At 43.0% G+C, this 20,098-nt stretch overlaps 1 protein-coding gene across 2 annotated transcripts; it reads left to right on the forward strand.

Moving 5' to 3' along the window:
* The first annotated feature begins 1,109 nt into the window (after nt 1-1,109).
* LOC109638496 (dynamin-3-like) lies at nt 1,110-18,654 on the forward strand. Of its 2 annotated transcripts, XM_069510890.1 has the most exons (21): nt 1,110-1,413; nt 3,492-3,565; nt 3,749-3,898; nt 5,078-5,281; nt 6,277-6,375; nt 6,545-6,705; nt 7,052-7,194; nt 7,332-7,467; nt 8,160-8,227; nt 8,899-9,037; nt 9,206-9,292; nt 9,788-9,858; nt 10,052-10,106; nt 10,957-10,986; nt 11,671-11,784; nt 15,318-15,427; nt 16,402-16,516; nt 16,846-17,010; nt 17,168-17,403; nt 17,540-17,713; nt 18,305-18,654. In XM_069510890.1, the coding sequence occupies exons 1-21, from the start codon at nt 1,253-1,255 to the stop codon at nt 18,345-18,347; spliced, it is 2,535 nt and encodes an 844-aa protein (XP_069366991.1). In that variant the 5' UTR covers nt 1,110-1,252; the 3' UTR covers nt 18,348-18,654. The 2 variants fall into 2 exon arrangements, with proteins under 2 accessions (XP_069366991.1, XP_069366992.1); XM_069510891.1 differs by lacking the exon at nt 10,957-10,986.
* Nucleotides 18,655-20,098: the final 1,444 nt, after the last annotated feature.

Below are 20,098 nucleotides of genomic sequence, written 5' to 3' on the forward strand. Positions count from 1 at the left end.
GCCATGTATGAAATGGCAGTGAAGGGGAAATTTACGACAGCTGGTTTCTTCTCCTCTACTGCGGGGATCTGAAGGAGCGCATCCACCTCCTCTGTTGCAGCGACGCGCAGCCGTGCCGCATGACTCACAGCGGCGCAAATGGCACGGATGTAAACAGGGGGCGGGCTCAGGTAGGCCTAACCTGCACCTGTTCGTCCAATGGGAGGCCGCGTTCCTCCGCATCCTCTCCCTCCCTCTCTCCAACCCCCAGCATCTCATTGGTCCTCCGCCGCGTCAATACAGCGCGAGGGGAGCCAGTAGGCGCAGAAGACGTAAAGAAGAAGCTGAGGGGGGTGTACGGGGGAGAAAAAAAATGATTAATCTGTCAAAGGCGAATTTGTTTTGGAGATGAGAGCGCGACGTTAGAAGCGAGCGTAACGTTAGAAGCCCCCTCCCCACCACCAGGCACAGCGTCAATTAATGCGCAGGTTTTTTTTGGGAGACTGGGGTCGAGCCGATGCGCCGCCATAGCAGGTGGTTCTTGTGTAATCGTCCGGGGTCTCGTCGCTCGTCTCCGCTGCCTGGTCTGTCGTTTCAGCACTGGACAGCGACCGGGACCGAGGGCCGCTGAGAACACCGAGGGAATCCTGAGGCGGGGTAAGACTGACGGCCACAGCACAATGACACGACCTGCATGGGATTATGGGCATTTACACCGGGCCACTGTAGCTCTGTGTGCTGTATGCGTGCGTGCAACGGAAGGTGCTTTTGTGGATCGTTTATTCTGCGTAATTCGTCATTGGCGCAGCCTGGAACGCACGGGTTTGTCCGCTGCGTCCGCGGAGCCGATGGATGGAGCTGCACTCACCAAATGCCCTTGAAACTCTACAGGCTTCGTGCTGCTCGTTGTGTGCGTGTGTGCGCGCGTGTGTGTTTGTGTTCGAGACGGAGAGAGAGAGATGGGTCACGGTGCTGGTGGCAAGTGCGCAATTGTGTATTCATAGCTCTCTTTTCTGCACCTCTTTCTCTCCATCCCTCTCCCTCTGTTGCTCCCTATTTCTCTCGACCTCTCCCTCTCCTCTGCTTCCACAGTCGGTGCGACCCTCGCTTGGCTCGGGGCAATGCGCGGCTAGATGACTTCACTACATCAACAAGCACCGTGGTATCCCGGACTAATATAGCAGCGGCGCACACCCCCACCATCCTCTCTCTCCTCTGTCCTCTCCTCTCTCTCGCCATTCGCTGATTCCGAGTCCCTCCGTCCCGAGGCACCATGGGAAACCGTGGCATGGAGGATCTGATCCCACTGGTCAACCGGCTGCAGGATGCCTTCAGCTCCATCGGCCAGGCCTGCAACCTGGACCTGCCGCAGATCGCGGTGGTCGGAGGCCAGAGCGCAGGGAAGAGCTCCGTGCTGGAGAACTTTGTCGGCAGGTAAAATTGACCACCAGAAATAGGATAATCCCTTCTCCTGTTAACCCCGAGCATGACATAAGAGGCCTATGAGTTGCCAATCTGTGCAGGGTTCAGACCATCTCCCCTCACTGCTGCTGTGCCCTGATATGAGTGCAGACCTCCAGTTTTGTGTAGATTTTTAAAGGCACAACACATTTTCTTGCGGCTACTAACAGGGGAGAGAAGAGGTATTTGGGTTGCATGCAGCACCTCAGGGATTTCAGCCCAATCCGTGCCACCCAGGCTCCTTCACAGTCCTAGAAATATCCATGGCTTTACAGCTTTCAAGCATCCTTTCTGCTGTATGTGTTTTAAATGCAAACTGCAAAGACTCATCTCTGCATGGAGCCATTTTAAAACCACATCATGCATGCAGCAGTGTTACCTCCCACTCCTGAAAACACAAATGAATATTCATCTCGCCCTGGATTTTGGACACTTAAGACAAATAAATCATTAGCAGCTACATTTAAGGTGATTTTTTTTCTTCCAAGATGACTCTGAAACAGGATTTCTTTTGGCTGCATCAATTCCAGTGTTTATAGATTTATCTATACCCAAGGGCTACAGTATGTTGTGCATTTTTTTGTGCAAATTAGTTACTTTCTGCTCAATAATACGCTACCAGATTTTCTCAATGCTGTTTAATAGCGTTTCAAAGATGACCTTTTAAATGAAGTATAAATATAATTATGGCCTTCATTTTTCTTACAGTAAGAGAATCACTAATCTAAAGGTTTACTGAAAAGCATATTACTCTCTTGTAGCATTTTGTTTGTGCTGAACAGAAAAAGGGTTATAGTGTTAAAAGGTAAATGGACTACATTTATATAGCACTTAAAAAGTTTTAATGACCACTCAAAGCACTTGACACTGCATACATGTCCACCCATTCACACACACTCATCCAGTGCTTCTATTTATAGCGCATCTCTGTCAGTTGTCCATTCACACACTGATGGGGCAGTTTGGGGTTCAGTGTCTTGGCCAGGGACACATTAACATGCAGACTGAGCCAGGGTTCAAACCACCGACCTTCTGATATAATCAAAATTAAAATAACATCTTACAAATTAAAGCGCCACTACATATAAATATTAACTTTCTCCTCTTGCAGAGTACTGCTCACCAAACAGCTGGACATTATTTCTATGGCACAGGAGGGAGACATCTAACACCTGTGATGTCATCAGGGTTGTCTTGATTTAGGCTTAAATGATTGACAGAATTGTTGTTGTAGTTTAAAAGATGAAGACATTTAATAGAAGATTTTCAAAAGATGCTTGTAAGCTGCTTTGTGAGGAGTGTAGGATGCAGTGTTTGAGTTTTTTAGTGACCAAATAGTGCATTTGCTGTTCACTTCTGACAAACACATGCATGGTTCCAGATGGATGCATTGATTTTGGCCTGTTCAGCCGTCACTGAGAGTCGTAATGCTGAGTAATGGTCCATCTGTCCAACACTGACTCTGCATACATGTGTGCTGAATGGACAAATGGAAGAATTTCTCCTAAACTCATCCCACTTGAGGGAGCTACAAGGGTCGATATGTCTCAATAAGGTTTCTTTAAATGGACCTGTAGCATAGGAGGCAATGGTGACGGCACACACACACACACACACACAAACACACACACACTGAGTCTGTGTGTGTGCAAGCCCCAGCAAAAACCGTGAGGTCATCGTTTTTTAAATGAGAGAGCTCCCTGTCAATGATGCCACTCTTCATTTTGACCTGTTGTTTATCAGGTCACATTGGGCTGAGCTGGGATGCAGCAGCAGCAGCAGCAGCAGCTGAAAGCTACAGGAGATGCTGTGTTTTAAAATGGCCCCTATTCCTCTCAGAGTGGATTGAACAGGTTTACAGCATAATAGATGAATGACACTGAAGGCGTTGGACGCCATTGAATAGAGTATAATCTTAAGACATTTGCTCTTCAAGAGTATCAGGATGTCATTATGATATCATTGTGCCACCTGTATTACATGCCCTTTGATAAATGTTTATATTGACTGTGGTTTGACGTAAAGCATTATGACGGGCTGTCTTTCCTCAGGGACTTTCTACCCCGTGGATCTGGTATTGTCACCCGTAGGCCACTGGTTCTACAGCTTATCAGTGCCACTGCAGGTGGGTGCACGCATATTTACACACCCACACATGCAGCCTCCCCCTTCTTCCTTTTATTTTTGAAATGGCACTGTTTTATTTCTCAGGCTCATTTTCCTTCTTGCAGTGGCAATATATTCCTCTAAGATTCATGGAGAACAGCCACTAATCTCAGTTATTCATTCTATGTTTTTATCCTCTCAGAATGGGCTGAATTCCTCCACTGCAAAGGAAAGAAGTTCACAGACTTCGATGAGGTTCGCCAGGAGATCGAGGCGGAGACAGATCGAGTCACTGGGGCCAACAAAGGCATATCTCCTGTCCCCATCAATCTGCGGGTTTACTCCCCACACGGTGCGAAAGCAATAACTTTGCTGTGTATGAATTTTCTAAAAACAGGGATGTTAGAAAGTAAGAATGTTCTTTTGCTAGTGAGATAAATTAATTAGCTTTTTATGTTGGTGGGGAATTAAATGGAGGCAGCTTAAGAGATATTTTAAAGGCTCTGTGTTAATGTAACTGATTATAGCACATTCTAATACACATTTCGCCACTGACTGATGGCTTTAGATTTTTTTGCTGTTGAAAATGAGGCTGCATATAGACTTTCTGGTTTATAACAACATTTTTGTATAGGAAAGGTAATTAAAATCCAACTTTAAATGCTGAGATACATTGATGATATTGATTCTTTAGTTGACAGTTAATAACAAGGCCTAAAATGCTTAGAGGGACATTTTCATATTTATTTGGTCAAGTCATGCAGAGCTGTGGTGCTGAAGTGGTATTTCTGCACCAGGATTTAGGTTCTAGGATTGAGTTAATTTTACAGTTAATTCACACACACTGTCTAATTCCCTCTGTTTCCTAGTTCCAGTCCCTGGAGCCAGCTGCACCAGCTACAGCTTGATATAGTGAAAATAGATATTAAGCCAAGATGTATCATTAAATTAAAGATAGTTTCATTACATCAATATTTTTACATGGAGGCTAGTTAGTTTTTGAAAGCTAACTTTCAATGTACCTGCTAGCAATGGAACAAGGTGACTCACAAGCATGCTTAACACTTGATTGAAATGTGATTAGATTAAAATGGTTTATATAAGGAAAACTTGACATTTTCTAACTAACTCTTAAACATTAATTAAACACAAGTAAAGTCATATTTGCAGATGGTTATTAATTAGCTATGTTTATTATGTTGCCAGTTTGTTTTATTAACAATGCTTATTAGAAAATCTTGTCAGTGACTTCCCGTTGACATGATTGATAGCTTTTGATTTTTGCAACTATTTGCATTAACATGACTTAAGTGACACTAACTAAGCTATCGGCTAATTTGCTTTACTTTAATCATGCAACCTGATAGTAAATGACCAGCTTGAATCTTGCTAGTATGTGAGTTGCCGAGGAGGGACAATGAACAGATTCTGTAAAGGAAATGATGGAGATCCCCCCTTTGACCAACAATAGGTCACAGACACGTCACAGAGGTACACTCAGTTCTTACATTACATTTCTTTGATTGTGCAGTACTGAACCTGACTCTCATCGATCTACCGGGGATCACGAAGGTGCCAGTGGGAGACCAGCCTGCAGACATCGAGCAGCAGATCAGGGACATGATCATGCAGTTCATTACCAGAGAGAGCTGCTTGATCCTGGCTGTCACTCCAGCCAACACTGACCTGGCCAACTCTGATGCCCTGAAACTGTCGAAAGACGTTGACCCCCAGGGTAAGGAGTGGGTGTGGGTGTAAGGAAGGATATAGGGAGTAATCGGCCCTGTGGGAGGGATGTCTAACGAGGAATCAAAGAAAAAAAGGCTAAATGAAGGGTGGTCTTATCATTATTGTGCTGCCCTCATGAAGACACCAAATCTCTATAAGCTACAGGGATGGTGCAAAGTGTTTGACCTTGTGCGCTGACCTTTCTGAATGTGGAAACAGAATTTCCCCTCAGGGACTGATCAAGTGTCGCATTATTATTAGATATGAGGGGCTGAGAGAAGGGGAAAATGGAGGACGAGGGCAACATGCATCAAAAGATAAAATGGAAGATAAGAGGGACATTTGGAAGAGGTGAAAGAAAAGAGACAGAGAGAGTGAGGTTAAGGAACAAGATATCTGGTAGTGGAATGATGAAGAGAGTGAAGGAGGAGGAAGGAAAACACTTAATTTAACGGCTAAGAGATGAGGCTGAAGAGAAGGACACCAGAGAGGATGACTCGGACAAAGTCACCTTGAGGAGGGATGAATTACATCAAGGAGAGGTTGAGGAATAGAGGAGGGAGAGAGAGGATGCTGAAGGCCTGAGATTCTTGGCAAGGATGATGCGGCAGAAGCAGAACAATGTAGCTTAGGGTGAGAGGGAAAGAATTAAAAGATGAGCTGGACACAAAGTTGGATAAGGACACGGGGGGGGGGGGGCTTCAACATGAAACTTCACCTCTAGATGTCACTGAATTCTACACACTGAACCTTTAAGGCAATGAAAATGAGATAAAAATTAAAATATAAGAGAATAGATAGAGAAATGTAAGTGCTTCAGTGAGACTGTTGGTTTGGTCCATATACTCTAACAGAAAATAAATACTTCATGTTTAATTTATTATGATATACAGTGTGGCTGTAAGTATTTTTCCACATGCAATTTTCAGGTCGCTAATATCCAAAACCCAAACATATTTAATTATCAATGATATATAAGTAACTTTTTGACCACTTTTCTAGGAATGAGAACCATTGGAGTTATCACCAAACTGGATTTGATGGATGAGGGCACAGATGCCCGAGATGTGCTGGAGAACAAGCTGCTGCCGCTGCGAAGAGGTGTGCGTTACACTATAGTGAGCCATGCCAGACACAATCTTATATTTTTCTTTCTCTTTCACAACATTTAATTCTCAGTTACATCACGGTATCCAGTAAGCATGCCCCCTTTTTACCATTAATAATTCATTATTTCTCTCACCGCGTGTTGTGGTTGATTCATTCCCAGGTTACATTGGAGTGGTGAATCGTAGTCAGAAGGACATTGATGGGAAGAAAGACATAAAGGCAGCGATGGAAGCTGAGAGGAAGTTCTTCTTCTCCCACCCAAGTTACAGGCACATGGCTGAAAAAATGGGCACCCCCCGCCTGCAGAGAGTGCTCAACGAGGTGACCATAGATTATCCTTGTTGCTTTCCCATGCACAGTGCACTCTACATAATTAATAGGAGGGCGGCCTACTTTTCTTTTTTGCTTCCATTTCACCATACATCAGTGTGGGTGATACAAGACCTTCAGTAGGTGGAAAATGCACTCGCTCTTTCTAGTTCAGCTGCAAATAATTTATAATTTCACTCAGTCAGGCCGCTCTGCATTGTTATTGTATGAATGAGGCTTCTTCTCAGATTACAGTGAAATTGGATTCATTATTAAATACCAGTTACGTTATCTATATATCAGTGGCTCTATATGTGGTTTAAACTTGTTTTACCTTGTGTCATTTGTGTCGCCATAGCAACTGACCAACCACATCCGGGACACCCTGCCAGCTTTCCGCAGCAAGCTGCAGTCCCAGCTGTTAGCTCTGGACAAGGAGGCCGAGGAATACCGTGGATACCGACCTGATGACCCGTCTCGTAAAACCAAGCAGCTGTTGCAGTCAGTACCCCATTTTTCCCACAGCAAGATCATTTACATTAGATTCAGTTCTACAGTTCTATTGGTATTCATTTGCTTCCTATTCAGTTTATATTTTAGATGTTTGTATCTGATTGTTTTCATGTGTTGTGTTTCAGGATGGTGCAGCAGTTCTCTGTGGACTTTGATAAGAGGATTGAGGGTTCAGGAGACCAGGTGGACACAGTGGAGCTGTCGGGTGGAGCTAAAATCAACCGCATCTTCCATGAGCGTTTCCCCTTTGAACTGGTCAAGGTGAAATATTGACCTTTAAATAAGATGGCACTGTAAAAAAAATGAAAAACTCTAATTAGGAGCAATTATTGGATCAGTTTCAAGTACAAATGGCTTTTTTACCCCCTAACTGTGTTCATAGGCTGGGTATTGAAACAAGGTCATGAATCCAATGCTGTAATGTAAATATACCAGTGATTTACTGCAATCCTACCATGTCTAATTTTATTTTTAAGATTTAAGTGTCCTCAATGGCAGCTACACTTCTGTGTCATAAGTCAAGATTGAGACAAAATCCTGATTCAGACTCAGACTCGAAGGGTAATGACACCTCCATTTAGAAGGTTTTGGTCTAGTTTATGAAAAATGCATCTTGAAAGCTGAACACTAGACTAAATGAGCTTCCAAGACGTGTTTTGAAAACTGTTTCCTCGATTGCTTTCTTTATTGTTCTAATCCCTTTCAAACTCCTCGCACATAAAATTGGTCAATATTTTTCTCTTTATTGTGATTTTCTCTTGAAGGATCCTAAAATAGCTTCACAATTATCAAATACAGCTTTTCACACCATTTTCTTATCTTTCCTTATTTTATAATCATCATATATGCCTGACTCATGCTTTCTGTCATACTATTGGTCATGTTTTAAGTACTTTGCCACTTAATTTTTTTCTGTATTCACCAATGAAAATGTTTCTGTCTGTTCCCCTCAGATGGAGTGTGATGATAAGGAGATGCGACGCGAGATCAGTTACGCCATCAAGAACATCCATGGTATCAGGTAGGAATTTGTTATTTGCCATTCGGCCACATTATCTTCTTGCCAAAAGTAGTACCTGTCTATTTGTTAAACCTTTTTTTATATGTTTTTCTATAATAGACTCACGTTCCTCAAATTATTTGAATCATCAGTGATCACCCCACATACATTTCTGCCTCTAGTCTCTAAACAAGTTTAAATTTAATTATTTATAAAACCTGACCAGAATAGATTTCCATATCCACTGGTGTGGTAAACATCATAACAGAAAAACAAAATAAAAATACAGATCCGTAACTTTGGTTCCCCAACAGCCCAAGAATACACAGTTTGGTTTGGAAGGGGATTTATGAATAAGGGAGGAGCATATCGTCTTTCCTTCTTTCTTTTTTTACACTCAGTTCAACCTCTCCGTGTGTTGCTATATTGATTCTGCAGCGGTTAGCCAGGGCAACCAAAGAAATTGCCACCCAAGCGAGAGAGGAGTAGACTTTTAAAGATACAGTACATTTTAGCTTTAATTCACTCTTAAAGCAATAACAGGTCTTTAACGGCCATTTTATCACATGAATAAACGACTTTAAAGCCGGGATAGTTTTGGAGCTAAAACCAGTACTGCAGAAACAGCTAATAAAAAGTTGATGCTTTTCATCAATGTTTTTACTTTTTTCTCACCTCTTGGTGTGTTTCAGGACTGGACTCTTCACCCCCGACATGGCGTTCGAGGCCATTGTGAAGAAGCAAGTCATAAAGCTGAAGGAGCCCTGCATAAAGTGTGTGGACATGGTCATCCAGGAGCTGATTAACACAGTGCGCCAGTGCTCCAACAAGGTGAGTCATGGGATATATATGGGAATGTGTAAGTTTGATCTGGAAGGTGAAGGGAAGGATGATGAAAAGAAGGAGATAATGGGTGATAATAGATGGATTCATGAAAAAAAGCTGCAATTAAAAAGAATTAAAAAAGGGTGTTGAGTATGATGTGTGATGTGTTTTCAGCTGGAATGTTTCCCAAGGCTGCGCGAGGAAACTGAGAGAATTGTGACGTCTCATATCCGAGACAGAGAGAGTCGCGCCAAGGACCAGGTGATGCTGCTTAGTTTGTAATCACAAACATATACATTTGTTTATAAGACGATCTAAGACGGAGCGGTTAAGCGCCATCTAAAGGTCACCAAATAAAAATAAGATTATAAATGCACTATATAAATAAAATGTATTTCTTATTTATTTTCAAAAAAATAAACGTCTTGGCCTGAGTTAGATGAAAAGATAGATAATATAATACAGTTTACATTATCAGTGCATCTAAAGGTCATCAATTAACATTTTATACCTTGTTTCTCTAACACATTAAAAATGCAGCTTTTATAGACTTTTATATACTGGACTGGGATAAGCTGTTTAACCTGCTTCTTTATACTAATAAGCTAATTGGCTGCTGGCTGTAGCTACATATTTACTGTACAGAGATGACAGTGGTGTCCCTCTTATCATCCAAGTCTCGTCATGAAAACTAAAAAGTGCACTTCCCCTGAATGTCAGACTATTCCTCACGATACATTTTGCGTGTTGTTGCAGGTTCTGCTGTTAATCGACATCCAGCTCTCTTACATCAACACTAACCACGAGGACTTCATTGGCTTTGCTAAGTAAAGACTCCTCTTTTTAGTTGTGCCCCACGATGATGAATGATTTATTATTGAACTTATCAGGCTAAAGGAGAGAAATGTTTAGTAGTTTCCTTTGTACCCCTGTCATGTCTCTGTCCTCCCCTCCTCCGTCTGTGTTAACCGTGTTCTCCCTATCGTCCTCTCTTACGTCTCGGCTTCGCTGCTCCTGCAGTGCGCAGCAGAGGAGCAGTCAGACCAATAAGAGCCAGAGTTCAGCAGGAAATCAGGTGAGCTGTTATTTTTTCATGTCTTATATGTCACACAAATAGCAGAGCAGGAGGTCAAAGGAGTAGTGCACGCGCGCACACACACACACACACACACACACACACACACACACACACACACACACACACACACACACACACACACAGGACGGCTGATGCAGACAGAACGCAAAAACGGAGATGCTGAGATGAAAGAAAGCTTATATACTCTCTTTCTTCTCAGTTTATCTTTTGCATTGCACAAACTGTGTTTATATATATTTCAGCCCCATTTTTTAAATGTGATTTCATTAATTTCAGTTGTAGTCATGCATGCCATATTATGTCCAGTGGGGCACCAGTTGTGTGCAGTTCCTTCCTTGGTTTTTATGATTTGTATTTCAGTAAAAGAATCACTTTGGGTTCTGTTACTTTATGCCACCATCATCATTGGTGTTATTGTTGAGACATTTCCCTTTGTTTGAACCCCCCCCCCTCCCCTGTGTCATCAAGGTTCCACTTTGCATTTCATCCCCCCATCCCTTAGTGAGAATCTCAGCTGCCCTCTTATGGGTGTCTGTTGGTGAGTATCTCTCATTGTGTGGGTTATGGTTTGCAGTATGTCATTTTGTGCCTGCAGTAACACTTCTGCCCATTGTGTGGTGCTCTCCGGCATCGCCACGCTAAAAAAAAGAAAAAAGAACTTGTAATTTCCTCACATTTCCACTCTGACAGGTCAAGAATGGCAAATTGGCTGCGTAGGCTGCATTTGGTCAGAGGCGTCATTTTCTTTAAAAGAAGTTATACTAGAAACGAATCAATTTTTAGTGCTGCAGGGTGTCTAAAACCACCACATTCCTTCCCGTTGCAGGCCTCCTCTCCTCCTGCATCAGGCCTGATTGTAAGAGTTTACTCTCTAACCATTTACTCTCTAACACCCCCTCCACCCACCAAGGCCTGCTGACTACAAGGGGTTGCCAACTAGACAAATAAAAATGGAAAATGTCCTTGTATTGGCAGCTTAAAATCTATCAAATCAAATGAGTTAAAATACGCTGTCAGGGATCCAGCTACACAGTTCTCTCATTTGTGTCCATGACAGAGAGGCTTTGTAACTATGTGGGTAACCTCCTGAGTGAGTCTTAGGCAGTGCAAGACTGACAGTAATCTAACCTAATAATCACCTGGCACTTTGCCCACAGGCCTGTTTATGTTGGGCTTGTAGGGTTAATACACCTAACACAGAAGACACACTCACACACACAGGCTTTATTGTGTGCTCGAAGCACTTAACACAATGGTCACTTAACAAGCTAACACGGCTTTTTGCATGTGGCATAGTGAACACAGCTCCTTGAATGCACTGACTCACACGCTATAGGCTGTGAGCGAGTCACGAAGACACAACGACACGCCTAACCTGACCTCCACACACATTTTACTGCAATCCCTGCATTGATGATTTGCACAGATTATCTGAAATGTGTTTGAAAGATGGGTGAGTCATCAAGAGCTTCTGTCAAGTCTTTTGTTTTCTTTGAAATTGTATGTTTTTTCTGACTGTCCGACCCTCCTGCACCTTTAGGTCATCCGTAAAGGCTGGTTGACCATCAACAACATCAGCATCATGAAGGGAGGAGCCAAGGAGTACTGGTTTGTGCTGACTGCAGAGAGCCTCTCCTGGTTCAAGGATGATGAGGTGAGTCTGAAGTAGCTATGATCAATATTTTTGATATGAACAATGGCTCAAATGATCATGTGTAATGTGTAATAAGGGATTTCTTTATAATGACAAAAACCTTTAACAAGTAGTTTGATTAATATTTGAGATTTCAAACACACACATTAACATAACAGTGTTGAGTAAACTACACAGTTCTTCACTGATGTTTTTTTTAATTGATTATAATTGCATCATTTTATTCCCAATATCATTGATACTTTCAAATACAGAGCAACAACAGTGGTTTTGTAGAAGAAATCACATCATCTGCGCCCACGACTCTGCAGTGACAGGATGCAGCATTTGGTTCCATCCTGCTGGCTGTTTTGGTGGGCTGATGTCTATCTGCCTGTCTGTGCCTGCTGTACAGGTTGGAGGATATTCTGCACAGCAAGTGTAGATAGGCAGACACACTGCAGCTCCTTCAGCCACATGGCGCTGCTCTGCTGTTTGTGTAGAGGAGGAGAATATTTTTTGCAAACGATAAAGACCAAAGCTTTCTCTCTTGATTATCAAATATATTTTTATATGTGACTGGACTGGCTGACAGTCTGCTGACAAATGCATCATGTCCATGATGGTGCAATTTACTGTGATTGCTTAGTGCAGCAACATTTCTTCTTTCCATTCATCCATCCTTTTGTCTCGCAGTTCCCTGTCTTCTCCACATTTTCTTCTCTACCCACCTCCCTCCACTGGGAGTTTGAGCATTTGCTTCTTCTTAGCAAATTTGGAACAGTCCCAGTCGCGACCAAATGTTCATTCACAGACACCCAAAATATATGAAAGCACACTCAGCCCCAGACGGCACATGGGCCGCACAGCTCTCGCTCTACACGTTGTCATTTGATACGTTAGTGTGGTTATGTAGGAAATTATAGACTCCGCTGGCTTCGCCTTGTATATTTCTGTTTTACACTCCGTGAACTTTTCTAGTCACACATGCGCGGGGACGCACACACACACACATCTGCGCGCCCTCCTCCCGCTCTTGGTGTGGTTGGCAGTTACTTTGGAACTGCTCGCATTCTTGGCAGGAAAATCACAAGTTTTTAATCCAAACATCAGCCTCCAATGTTTCGGTGGAGAGAAACCCCTCTATTAAATATCAATATACCCCCCAACCCCACCCACTCTCTTTTCCGACCTTCAACTACATAACCAGATTACACTCCATGACATGAAGTCACTGTTAGACCTGGAATATTCCACATGCAACAGAGAAAAGGTTGCATCTCCATTTTGTGTCTTTTCATACTTTCTCTACAAACCAACAGCACAATAACTTAACTATTCTTTGTTTCCCGAGGCTTTTTCTGAAACATTTCTTGCACCATCTGCAAAACACGTTTTCTGCCAGCTTTACGCCGTTATCTGACACCACAGAAATCTAGCAAAGATCAGTGTCCTGTTCCCTCCAAGTCCTTCTGGCCACCCACTGAAATAACTTACTAGAGGTGTCTGACTGTATTTTCAAACGGCACTTGATTGATTGGCCCTTCGTTCTTTTGGCCTGTGTTTGATGCTTTGCAGCCACATTTGCTCCTCCCCCTTCCCGTGGACCACATCTTCATCAGAGCACCAGGCTAGCAGCCTGCACACTCACTCATTCATGCTATAAATTATGTGAGCTCGCTATTTTGGTGAGTTTTGGCTTCAAATCTTTTACCGCTCTGGTTTAAAAGTCAGATTTTTTACACCTTGTTTTTCTCATTATTTTGTCAAATCTGCAGTTATTGTTGGACATTTGTGACATAAGTTTATTACAAATAGGAGTGAAAAGAAAGTAGTGAGTGTTAGAATGCACAATACAGATGAATACAGATAAAATACAGATTATAAATAGATTAAATAAAGCAGAGGGTGAAGAGGAAGCAACAGATGCAAAAAAAACCCACATCTTTGAGACCTGAAATGTCAACAGAGAGACAGATAGAGTGACAGACTGACAGAAGAGGGTCCATGCCCAGTCTAACCAATGTGCAGACTACTGTACACCAGTATGACAATGAACAGGTAGTCTGAACACTGGGTGGACGGAGCCGGAGTTAAGGGTCAGGCCTTGTGTGCTGTGTTCTGCCATTCCAGATGCTCGCGTCTCTGTCGTCTGTGCCCTCCCTTCGCGCCTCTCCATTTTGGCAGCAAGGATCCCGTCTATCGAAAAACCCCTGGAAATTTGCAAATCGCCTCATCCTCATGTTTGCTGCTCTCCCCCATCTTTTTTGGTACACGTCTCTTGGCTTGTTTGTTTGTTTTGGTAGATGCTTGAGATCGGGGTCCCCTCGCGGTCCGTTTTGGTCACGCCGGCCATGAAGAGTATCCAGCCTTGACGTGGCATATTCGCTCAGACGACTGGGACAGACTGGCTGCACGTTCAGGGAGGGGATATTACAAAAAAGAGGGAAAGAGGGAGACGGAGGGGGGAGTGAGTGAGTGAGTAAGGGAGAGAAAGAGAGAGGAAGAGGGAGGGGACCTGTGTGACCATATATGGGCTGTAGTGACCCCTTGGGGAATACAACACTCAAGGGTGTGCAGAGTTTTCCTGTCTTGTCTTCTTCTTCTATCCTCATCTGCTTTATTTCTTACCTGCGACCATCCACCACCGCTTTCCACACCGTCAAACCAGATGTGGTCTTGCTCCTGCAAATCTTTTGCAAATCCACTTTCGCATTTCTCCTCCGTGGTCTCGCCTCCTCCTTCGCCTGCCGTCTCTTTAACTTCTCCCTCCTTCCCTGCTTCTCTCTGTGCTGCTAAGCACTACCAGATGTTGGGTTTTAACGCCAGGCTGTCATTTAATCTCTCTCTCTCACTCTCTCTCCCCCCGTCTTCAAAAAAAAAAAGAAGAAAATCAGGCAGGAAGTGGGCCCCTCTGGAATGGAAAGAAAAAATATTGAAAAAATATAGAGGGGGAGGGATAAAAGAAAAAAGAAAGAGAGTTAAGAAAGATGGAGGCTAGGATGGACTGTAAAAACGAGTAGCAGAGTTTCTTGGGCCTAAGCATCCATTGCAGGCCGCTGTCTGTCCGAGTCTGAACCCAAGACGATAAACGTTTTATTATAGCAGTGCATTATCTTGACCCTCAATGCTTTTCATTAATCTGCATTTCCCCTGTCTTTACAACAGCCAGAGAGTTTCCTAAGCCTTTAGCTTCCAGCGCCGCAAAAACGCACCATCAGGAACGAGTGTGTCTTGACCCACACTGTAATGACTTCCACATGTGTTCTCCTTCTCCCTTTTTCCTTCTCTGTTTCTGCTTAACCCCCCTCTCCCCCCACTCCCCCCACCTCCCACTCTCATTTCTCCCCCATTCCTCCTCCCTCATGTCACCCCCCCCACCCCCCCCACACACCGCTTACCCCCTTTCTCCCTCTTTACAAACCTGATTTCACCTTTGTCTCGTCGATATCCTACGCTGCAGTTGTTTCCACGTCAAAACGATAAATGGAGAGAATTGTATGAGTCATAAAAAAGGGCGCATGATCTATGTCTTCTGTTTCCCTCATTCACAGGAGAAGGAGAAGAAGTACATGCTCCCCCTGGACAACCTGAAGGTCCGCGATGTGGAGAAGAGTTTCATGTCCAGCAAGCACATATTCTGCATTTTCAATACGGAGTCGAGGTCAGCTGCGAGGCCCGAACTTTTTTTTTAACCTGTGCAATAGCTTAAGGTGCAACTAATGTGGCTGCAAATGAAACTAGAGTAGTCACACAGTAGAGTGCATACCTCCGCCAAGACCCAATAGTAATTCACTAGATCCAGATTTTTATTTGGATCTGCACCAAATTGCATAAATATCAGTTCCCTAAAAAGATTTTAATCAGTGTCCATGAATTATTCTCTGACAAATTAATGAAAATGCTGAAAATCTCACAGTGTTAAAAAATGTCAAAACAATTCATGGATCTATTCCTTAATCTGAATCTGCACCAAACATTTATGAGTTCTTCCCTGACACCTACAGCTTCACATATCGTAGAAATAAACCAAACACAGATGAAAACGTATCCTAATTCACGCAGGTAATAAAACTTCTGATAGCGATGGAGTTAGAGAGTTCAAGACCAGCGTGCAAGCAATGGCTGAAATATTTTGCCACGTTTAGTCTGTAAGCACACGTGAACAAACCGGAACACTACAGCACAGTTCGTGGAGTTAACTGTGAAATATAATTTTGAAATACTAGAAATTTTAAAGGGAGATACTGCACGGAGGAATGGTTACTTCCAGGTCTCGATGTTGCAATAATGGGTTAATGATAATGGAATAGTGAAATCAAACAGACGATTTTCTCAACTGTACTGTAAGCGAGTTGGCGCAGAACGTCTTGTAAAAAGTTTTATTGTAATTCAGTTTCTTCATCCCATTAAGTAACTCCTGGCTGGAATCCTAAAATAGGTTAAATAACAAAATGTCTCACATGGAGGGAGGCACGTAACTCTATAGACTGTTAATACTTACAGATGACAGAGCTGATCTCTTCTGGTGAACACAACCATGTTTATTTGAATAAATAAATGCTTCTTGTCACATTCTTGTACAGATCAGGTTTCATGGCTTCCACCTACATATTCTCTCCTGTGTCATGTGTTTAGGAATGTGTACAAGGACAATCGCACCTTGGAGTTGGCCTGTGACTCTCAGGATGATGTGGACAGCTGGAAATCTTCTCTGCTTCGTGCTGGAGTTTATCCTGAGAAGACGATTACGGTGAGCAGACTCATTCTGCATTCACATTGCTCCCTCCAGTGCCTTTACGACAGTGTCTTATGTTTGATTCTCTTATTCTGTGTGATCCTGACATCACCACTTTTTATATCAAACTCAGACCTGTAAAAAGCAACATTTTAATTTAATCTTTTATGAGCTTTCTGGGAAATTTCACAGTATTTAACGAGGCAAGCATGGAAACATTTTTTCCTTAGTTTTCTGAAATGTTAAGATCATACTGTATTCAAATGTCCATATAAGTAAAATAATCAAACTCTTTGGGTTCCTGCACATTTTCTTTCTTCCTTTTCTCCTCTCTCCCTCTACAGGTTGAGAGTGAGACCACCACCACCTCAGATAACTTCTCTATGGACCCTCAACTGGAGCGTAAAGTGGAAACTATTCGTAACCTGGTGGACTCCTACATGGCTATTGTCAACAAGTGCATCAGGGACCTAATGCCCAAGGCCATTATGCATCTCATGATTGGCAATGTATGAAAAAAATCCCTTAAATGCTTATTTAAGTGTATTCAAGTAAAAATACTGCAACCAAATTGATGAAATAGTTATAATTTATTATATATTATATTATAATTATTATTTTCACATTTATGATTTATCATTCTGCACTTCCCCTCGATACCACTAGGTGAAGGACTTCATCAATGCAGAGCTATTGGCCCAGCTGTACTCTGCAGGTGACCAAAATGCCCTGATGGACGAGTCTCAGGAGCAGGCCCAGAGGAGGGACGAGGTGCTGAGGACCCACCAGGCCCTGAAGGAGGCGCTGGCCATCATTGGAGATATCTCCACCTCCACCATCACTGTTCCCGTGCCTCCGCCTGTTGACACATCCTGGATGGGAGACACCGTTGGTGGGCGCAGGTAACGTGAAATTAGAATAATGCACATGTATGCTGTGACCAATTTAAATAAAAACAAATGGTGCTTTTAAAATACCTGAACATTTTTAGCCTCCTCCCTCAACATTATTCTGAATAACATCCTTTCTCCTCCCCAGGTCTCCTCCATCCAGTCCCACTGCCCCCAGGAGGATGTCTTCAGGCCAGCGCCCAGCTCCCCGAGGGGCCCCGCCACCGCCAAATCGCCCAGGACCCCTAGGACCTTTCAATAACACTGCTGACAGCCCGCAGGCTCCCAGCCGCCCAAACAGGGCTCCTCCTAGCATCCCTAGGTAAAAGCAGCCCAACACACAGCATGCTCTTTTGATATTTTTATGAAAGTAGGGGTATTTTACCTGAAGAAGATTTTACTATAACAATGATATGATGTGAAAAATGCTGATTCAAGCAAGAGGAAAAGAAATGCTTCAATATTTTATCACCATTTTGTTACCACTTCCAGCAATCCAATTCCACCTAAGACTCAATCACAGGAGTAAAGTAGCAATAAAGGGTCATATGAAACACAGAGAAAACAACTGTCCTGGCCTGAAAACAACACCTTGCATGCACAGTCAAAGAGATCCAATGTGGGGGCTGACCTTGAGTGTTAGGGTTAGCGAGGCGTGGCGTAGACAGGAACAAGGTGAGAAGTTAGGGCAACACATCATTTGGGGGAAGGCTAACCACAAAGTCAATCAGCGTCCGCCATTGGGAATAGTATCAGATTGTGAGCTTTATTTTTTCCAATTTCCAGAGAAATAGTGCCATGTAGCCTTCTTTCTGAATCTTATTCATAATATGAAAACAAAAACCTTAAAATTAAAAACATGTTAACACTGACGATTAACCTTTTCTCTCCTCGTTCTCTTTTACTTCCATAGCCGGCGGCCCCCTCCGTCTCCTACACGACAAGTTCCACCATAATCATCCAAAGAGGGTTCCTCTCCTCTCTTCTCCCTCCGTCATCCTCATCCCTCCTCTCTTAGCCATGGCTCGGCTGGCTGTTCTCTCCTTAGTGCAGACACTGTCTTTGACCCCCTTTGACCCTCGATTTCCTGCCAGGTGACGGTGTCCATATATCTATGTACAGTATGGTACTTGTCTTGTGGTGTATGTAAATGTGCGCTTGTTGCTCGCCTGTGGTCCAGGTTTGCTTAGCAGATCCACTACCCACCAGTCCCTGGGACCTCTACACCCCCCTCACGTACCCCTCACCAAGTCAGCCATCAACCCCACTTGCTGCTTCTACATGAAAATACGCTCAGCAGTCGTACTGCCCTACTCATTCCAAAATGCAGCATGGCACATAAGCTGCTTTTATTGCATGGGAGTGTGTGTGTGTGTGTATGTAAACAGGGGAGGGACTAATTTGCCTATATGTAGGCTGAGTTTGATTTAGTATTGTATTAATTTATTGTATATTACTACCCTCTCCCCACAGTAAGTGTTAATTATCAGCTTAATGTTCTCATAGGAACAGAAGTTGTATCTTAGTATGTGTGTGCGTGTATGTGCGTGTTTGTGTGTGTAAGAGTGCGTGAGGACATGTGTGCATGTGCTGTCTGTCTGCACGTTTGTTGGCGTTTCAGTTGTATTTGTTTTCATGGTCAAAGCTGTTAATGATGAATCATAAAACCCCTGCAGTTAAATTTAATGTTGGACTTTTGTGAGTTGTTCCTGTGTTGTAGTAGCAGCCATACACACTTAGCAAGGTTGAGGAGCACCTTCAGTATTCTCTTATATGGAAACAGCCTCAATAATGCATTTAACCTTGTCATAGGTATCCACCTGTGCTGTACCAATGGTCAACTTGTGACCCATGCAGCCTTACGCTCTGATCCAGACACTGACTGCTGTGATCTAACTTGCCACTTGAAAAAATAAAGAAATTAATAAAAACAGTTGTGACTTAATGTGGCAAAACACAAGTTGAAAAAAGAACATGCATTGCGTGTTTCCATTTAGCCTATTTCTCAGGTCTGACACATGCAACTCCATGCACATCACACACTACCAATCTCTTCTCTCAACTCTTCTCATTTCCTCTATTCAAAAACCATCAAAGCCACGTCAGTCAGTCAGCAAGTGCATCAGAGCTTAAGGTGCTGTTGTCAATGTTCAAGTGCTTCTCTGTCAGGTTGTTCTTGTGTATGTGGGCCCAAACTGTGTTCTGATGTATATAGGTAATGATAAGGAGATACTGTACCTGTGGACTATAAAGACCTCATCCAGGATCCTAGCGCTTTAATCGTTCTCTGTCTCTATTCACTTAAATGCTCTCTTCTCTCTTTAGACTGCCTTACCGGCATGAATAACAATTCTGTATTGCCAAAGCTAAATGTAGAAAGAGAAATGTGAAGTGGGGGGGGGGAAATGAAGATGAAAAAATGATGCTAAGAAAGACAATGAAATGGTTTCAGGTGTAGTTGAGCTGGTGTTTAGCAGAAGGCATAATGTTAAACTGGGGAATTGCATCAGTTGTTATTTTCTGTGTCTCTGTATCGCTCCTCAATAAACTTCTTCCTCATAATGTGATTTTTGTCTGCAGAGTCTTTATTGGTTCAATTATTGGGTTTTAATAAGAGCGTAAGAAGTTATGTTGACCTCTCATGGAGTGCAGCTAAAATAATACTCTGTTATAATAATAAACTATAAATGATTTGCTTATTTGTTTA

The sequence above is a fragment of the Paralichthys olivaceus genome, chromosome 16 (genome assembly GCF_024713975.1).
Source record: "Paralichthys olivaceus isolate ysfri-2021 chromosome 16, ASM2471397v2, whole genome shotgun sequence".
Classification (NCBI taxonomy): Eukaryota; Metazoa; Chordata; class Actinopteri; order Pleuronectiformes; family Paralichthyidae; genus Paralichthys; species Paralichthys olivaceus.

What these genes read in the sequence shown, in the direction of transcription:
- LOC109638496 (XM_069510890.1), top strand. Translation starts at nt 1,253, where the DNA reads ATGGGAAACCGTGGCATGGAGGATCTGATCCCACTGGTCAACCGGCTG. An exon ending in TGCGCCAGTGCTCCAACAAG is followed by an intron (nt 9,038 to 9,205) that starts GTGAGTCATGGG and finishes ATGTGTTTTCAG; the next exon opens with CTGGAATGTTTCCCAAGGCT. An exon ending in AGAGTTCAGCAGGAAATCAG is followed by an intron (nt 10,107 to 10,956) that starts GTGAGCTGTTAT and finishes TTCCCGTTGCAG; the next exon opens with GCCTCCTCTCCTCCTGCATC.